At 34.4% G+C, this 6491-nt stretch overlaps 1 protein-coding gene across 1 annotated transcript; it reads left to right on the top strand.

Moving 5' to 3' along the window:
* The first annotated feature begins 933 nt into the window (after positions 1–933).
* Positions 934–6183, top strand: LOC136809683 (uncharacterized). The gene is made up of 9 exons (XM_067066226.1): positions 934–1252; positions 1406–1558; positions 1893–1936; positions 2086–2392; positions 2945–2997; positions 3434–3614; positions 4049–4200; positions 4741–4828; positions 5844–6183. The coding sequence occupies exons 1-9, from the start codon at positions 934–936 to the stop codon at positions 5993–5995; spliced, it is 1449 nt and encodes a 482-aa protein (XP_066922327.1). The 3' UTR covers positions 5996–6183.
* Positions 6184–6491: the final 308 nt, after the last annotated feature.

Raw genomic sequence — 6491 nt, 5'->3', positions numbered from 1 at the left:
ATAATACGAACAAAAAGAGAAAAAAATGCAACATACAGCAAAAAAGGGAAAAAATTCTAAGAATTATTTTGTTGCTGGTGGATTTAAGTAATTTTTTGTAAAATCGTATTAAATTACCAATCATTTGTGTTGTAAAGTAACAATCAAATAATAAAAGGTGTTTTTTGACTTCTCAGAACGAGGCTAACAACCAATATTTATTAAGAGATACACAAATAGCTCACATGCGATAACACTTTAATTGGGTAGAGAATGTGTTTGGAGGGTTATTGTGACTTATACTCTTTTGAAAACGTGTTGTCATATATGAATTTATTATTGTTCTTTTGGCGCTTCATAGTCACATGATGTTAGACTTTAAAAAGGGCGGCTGTCTGAAGCTATTTACAGGCTCTTAGATTACTTACGTTATCGTGATAATGTAATACAAGTGACTTTTCTAGTCTTCTAAAAAGATCTACATAGCCTAATGAAGAAAATATATTTTCCAGCTTGGAATTGGGTACAAAAAGTAAAACTACGCGATAAATAAAGTTCATAACAACCATATGATGTAAAATGAACATAAAACAACGTGCCCAGTGGGGATACTAGGGTATGAGAACCTCCGAAAACTAAACTTTAGAGCGACTGACCCTTATAAAGAGATAACTTTGGGAAAATACCGACCCTTAGAGAGATTATTTTGACTTTACTAGACCTTAGAGAGAAACTTTTGAGAGATTAAAAGGAATCTTACCGTCCGCACGTACCTAGAACTTATTCTTGGCCCATTCTTGCCTTTTTGTCTAAAAAATGTCATTATCTTTGAAAATTATTAATGCAATGCGTTATGGATATTGTAAAATTAACAATCCAATCCCTTGATACTCTGATACTGTAGATGTTTTAATTTTTATACATTTTTTTGGTCTCAGAATCAACAAAAAAAGGATGCCATCTCGACGGACCATCAATAGACGGTTATTATCAACACAATCACATTCAATATCTCCAGCAGTATCGCCAGCTAAACAAAGACCTAAACTAAGACTACCAACACTTAAAATAAACAAAGACTGTAGACTGAATTTGCCATCTTGGATTAAAGAACAGATTCAAAATGATGAATACAGTGGATTGAGATGGGTTGATGAAAAGAAAGGACATTTTTTAGTTTCGTGGAAACATGCATCTAGACAAGGCTGGCTCGAAGAAGAAGATGGTAGATTATTTAAAGATTGGGCTTTATATACAGGTGTCTATAAACCAGGTATGATTTCTAATGTAGAAAACTAAACCATCCCCATCTAACATCCATATAGCGTTAAAGTAACGTGCTAAAAAAACTGTATCCTCCTTTAATAAACATGTCTCTTTTACTGTATCTTCAATTGACTTTCGATTACATTTCTCATGTTTATAGGGCGAGACGATCCTAACCCAAAACAATGGAAAGCGAATTTCCGATGTGCTTTAAATGCCAGTGCTGCTATCACCAGCGTTAAAGGCTGCGGAAAAACCAATGGCAAAGATGCTCATAGAGTTTTCAAATTAGACAAAACATACGGTGGCTTCGGTAATTAGGATTTTCCTCATCCTCTTCCAATCTTATACTTTATGAATAATTTGTTTTACTCCCTTGAGATTTAACTGGTCAAAAAGCTATCGAATTTTTGCCATCTTTTACGGGAAGAAAAAAAAATCTTTTAAGACTAAGTGATACTAAAACCTTAAAATTTCTCCCGATTTTTAGTGAAACAGTCATTAAGTTGAGCTGAAAAAGGTAATCTGTGCAGCAGCACAAATCTGTGACATCGAAGAAACAAAATAGCCTACGAACAAAATTTTTAAATCTATAAAATATTGTCAGCACTGTTTGGAATAAGATCTTTAATTTTTATTTTACATAGTAACGAAGAGAAACAAAGGTCAAAGACTCAAGCTAAACACCAAGGTAAATTCCAACTTAAATTCAATTCAATGACAGTTTTTGTCATCGCATAGGTTTGATAATGTTGATCCTATTGACTTTACAATGGTAAAGTCTTCCAAAAATATATTCATGATAAATTCGATTAACAGTATACTTTCATTTAATTTTAGATTTTATCTTCAAGCTCCCAATCATCAAAATCTATCAATAAAACAGAGCCAGACGGCGACATAATTCCGTCACCGACAAGTTCGACGTCGTCATCAGACTCCTCATCGTCATTCCCGACCATCCACGGCATTAAATCAGAACCTATGGAAGATCAAGACTTTCCACAAGGTTGCCAAGAAACTACAATTCGATTGCCTAAGAATGAAGTCGATGACCTAGAAGATGTTAAGCCGACTTTGACTTTAAACATGAAGGACACAAATAGAAAATCTTCAAAATCATCTTCGAAGAAAAGACTTGACAATAGTAAGTTTTTTTGAATCTTCTATTCTCAACGCTACGCCGTATTGTTGGAAAATTGCAAATGAATAATATCAAAGTTTCAAAAGGGCAAAGTGTTTTATGGATTTTAATTTTTATTGTCTTCATACAAGTCATACAAGACTTCAGTAAGTCATGCGCTGTTGTTTATTAAAAATGTTTTTTTCCCAATCAACCATGAAAGATTCAACCTAAATTTAACATGTAATACGTACCTAAAGTCGAAGCCTGAAGCAAAAATTTGTATTTTTGAGCCTCTCTAAAAATGGCATTCTTAGATTCAGTTTGGAAATTTTATGATGGTGATATTTTCAGCATATTTTTAATTATTTGGCCAAATTCATATAAAAAAAAAAGCGTGCCATGATGGAAAATTGAAAGTGAGTAATGTAAAATAAAAGTTTTGATGGGGAAAGTTTTGTATTGTATGGATTTTATTTTTTCATTACCTTAATACAAAACTTTTGAATTTATGAAATTAGTCACTTTAACGCTCTTCCCGGCTAAACCACCAATTCAATTTTGTTATCTATCTAGAAGAGTTCAAATCATTGTTGGAAAGATCAAGATTATACCCACCATTTCAGCAGGTATGAAAATAATAGTCCAATCCCTAAAAATACTTTGGAAAATGTTGCTCCCTTCTTTCTCCAAGAATTAAAAAAAGGTCGATATCTTTTACGTGGATACCCAGATGACACACAACGTTATTTCAACGTTAATCTAAAATTCACAGCGTCCATACAACGTTAGAAACAACGTTTTGTGCCAGCTGGTAGCTAAGTAACAGAGTAGCCTAGTAGTTTTAAATTGTTTCCACGTGGTCTACAGCTAGGCTGCCTAAGATTTTAAAACCTAAGATAGGAAAAAACGGGTATTCGAACTGAGGACCCCTGTCTCATGTTGCTGTCGCCTTAGACCATGCACTCGGTATTCGCTCCTTAAAAAGCATTCTCTTCATATGCCAGTATCTTAAGAGAATTATCCAAAACTTTCAGAATAAAGCATTTTTCAAATATTTTCCAGTTACAGCGTTTTTGCCAGATGCAATCGATGGCTATGAATCCAGCTCAACAATATTCATTCCCAACCAACAACAACCAACAAAATCACAGCATACTCAACAGTATAATGTATTCAAATCTATTCAATAACGGATACAATTTAAACACCAGTAGCAGTTCTACTTCGTCGCCATGGAGATACAGTAGGTGCATGTTCATCTGATTTAACAATTTTATAGAGTATCAGGAGTATGTAGAGTCCACTGAGTAATTTTCCTCATAAATTGTTGTCGAGTTTTTCCTAGAAATCACGGCTTTTCCTTTTAGTGGTTTATCTACTCAGGCATTTTCGAGGTTTAAGGTACTCTGGCCGTTCACATATAGTTTTAATATCCATTTTGTCAAAGTCCTTGGTCCCGGATATTTCTTGTGAAGAAATCTCCCAGCCTCGTTTCCAGCGTATTATCGGCTTTTTGATGCTTACTGATAGCGCAAACTTAAACAGCCAACACCAGTGTATTTCCTGGTGTCCAAAAGTAGGGTAATAAAGCCTGAGATGCACGGGGACAAATTAGAAGTTTACTCAACATGGAAATCGCATTAAATGGTATAATCTATTCTATATATTATTTATCAGGTTCGACTCAACAAGAAGATCAATTAAGATCGATGCACGAGAACTTTGAAATAATGTTACAGGCTGCAAACGAACTTGAAGCCTCTACACGACGAAATGAAAACGTCGATGATGATGAAGCTAATGATATATTTAAAGATATAAGTATGAGGGTACGTATGGTATGCTTAGTAGAGATCCACCCTTTAATTAACCTATTTCATAGGATTCGTGCATCTGTTACACGCTTTTTCTATTAGATTTGAAGTGGGAAAAGGCACAAATCTCTGCAGATTTCTGTTTGTGAAGGACGTTGAAAAAATTTGCCACCGTTCATTTGACTTGGGAATTCATGAGCTCTTTTCCATAGTTTTTGCCTTTGTACAAGTTATAATCTCAAGTGACGTAGTGACATAGAAAAATATCATGTGCTTAAAACATAAATCCCATGAAATAGCGAAAATAAATCTTATCCAAGGTTTATTCGTTCTAATTTTTCGTGATTTCCAGGCTTAATGCTCTTGAAATGTTTTTAGAATAGGACTTATATGTAGGTGCATTTTCATTAAACACTACCATCCCGTTTTATTTGTTTCTAGCTCCTTGTCCAGAAAAAATAGGCCATTGGGTAGAGGGCAGTGACCTCTGTCTTAAGCTTCTGATAGAAAGCAAACGTCAAAACTTTTCATTTAAAATAAATTCTCCTTTTGTAGTCCTGCAGCCCTGTATCAATTAGCTCATCAATTTCAACAGAAGATTTAGAGAAACTTTTAATGGAGACACAATCTAACACTATTGAAGGTAGGTTTCAAGTATTTTTGTATGTGCTCAAAAACGGTTTAGAAGTTTACCAGCTGATCTACAACATTGTTCGATTTGAACGTCTGGTCAATCTGAGGGCCCGCTTTTTAGGTTATGTAAATGCGTGAATAAGGGTCCGCTTGGGGCCTCATCTAACCTCTTAAACATCCAAACGTTAAACAAATCTTTAAGCAAAGCTCAGTACTAGTTATGCTGTCTAGACCTTCCTTAAAATCCGAAAAATTAGTCAAAAAAATTCCATACAATCAGATTCATAATGCACATCACCTCCTGTAATGATTTGGTGTTTAGCTGCATTTCGTCTCTTGATTTCCCGCAAACCAATGCATATAAAGTCCGCTTGGACAATCTTATTTGCTACCTTGTGGAAACCATATCAGTGTAATTAATTGAGTTAAACGTTTTTTTTATAAGAACATTCAAAATTTTTGAAGCCTTCGAAAGTTCTTAGCTTTTTTGAGTTTTAGGTCTAAAAATTTCTTAATATGTTTTTATTTTCAACATTTTTTTAGAGCCCGCAAAGCCTTAAAATGTTCTTAGCTTGTCCTTAATATTTTGGCCTTCGAAACCTTTTGTTCTTATATAGTCTGTTCTTATAAAAGAACATGGAATCCCTTGAATGTGGTTACCACTTCGTAGGAAAAAAGAGTGTGCATTTAAAGTTAAAGGCTATTAATTACTCTTAGGTTTCAAATAAACGGGGGGGGGGTTAATTTCAAAATTAAAAAAAAGGTGGAGAACCTAATTGCCGGGGGGGGGGCTGGCTTGTAAATTGTACTTGTGAAAACCCTAAAATAAGGTAAATATAGGCTAAAATCAGGCTATTTAGAGCAGAATAAGGGACCTTCTCTTTGAAAGCTGAAAAGATTCTTAAAGATTAATAAACGGGGGGTCCTACCTGGGGTTTTGAAAATTTTCGAAAAATTAACAAGCGGGGGGGGGGGCGTTTTATTTGGAACCTAAGAGTACCATACAAAACACTTTTATTTCTTAGATGATGATATTGCATGCTATGGAGTCAAAACTGAAACAGAAGTTTCCAGTTGTATCACCACATCAGCAGATCCTTATCTCAGTGTCACCAATGCATCAACTACATTCTCAGACGATATTCGAACCTCACTAATGTCACAAGTGGATATCTGAAGATATCTAAAATGTAAACTAACCATCTTATGAGCATCAGCTGCTATGTCGATATTGTGTCGTCTGTCTTTTTTACCATGTTGATTTCAACTGAATATTCGACATCTAATTGTCTGGTGTTTGACTATGTAGATTTTCTTGGACAATGTTGGAACCTCACTAATGCCACAAGTGGATATTTGAAGATTTCTAAAATGATATGTAAAGTCAACCATCTTTAAAAATGAACATCAATTGTTGATATGTTGATATTAATTTTGATTTCAAGTGACTACATGACAATATTCGAATAGGATGTTCTGATTTTAACGACACGATTAACCATTTTCGGTTAAAATTGTTGATGCTGGCCATGTAGAATTCGTTTGGCAGAGTGAAGTGGTATATTCCTTTGTGACTATAAATATATTATGACCAAATTGGCATCAAAAGTGTTTTCAAGGCTAAAGGGTTGAGACTAAAGATATTGATTTTGACTTGTACAATTTTGATTAGT

This window comes from Clytia hemisphaerica, unplaced genomic scaffold (genome assembly GCF_902728285.1).
Source record: "Clytia hemisphaerica strain Z4C2 unplaced genomic scaffold, Clytia hemisphaerica genome assembly, whole genome shotgun sequence".
Taxonomy (NCBI): domain Eukaryota; kingdom Metazoa; phylum Cnidaria; class Hydrozoa; order Leptothecata; family Clytiidae; genus Clytia; species Clytia hemisphaerica.
Note: the sequence above shows the minus strand (reverse complement) of the source record. Positions and strands in the feature narration are given on the sequence as shown.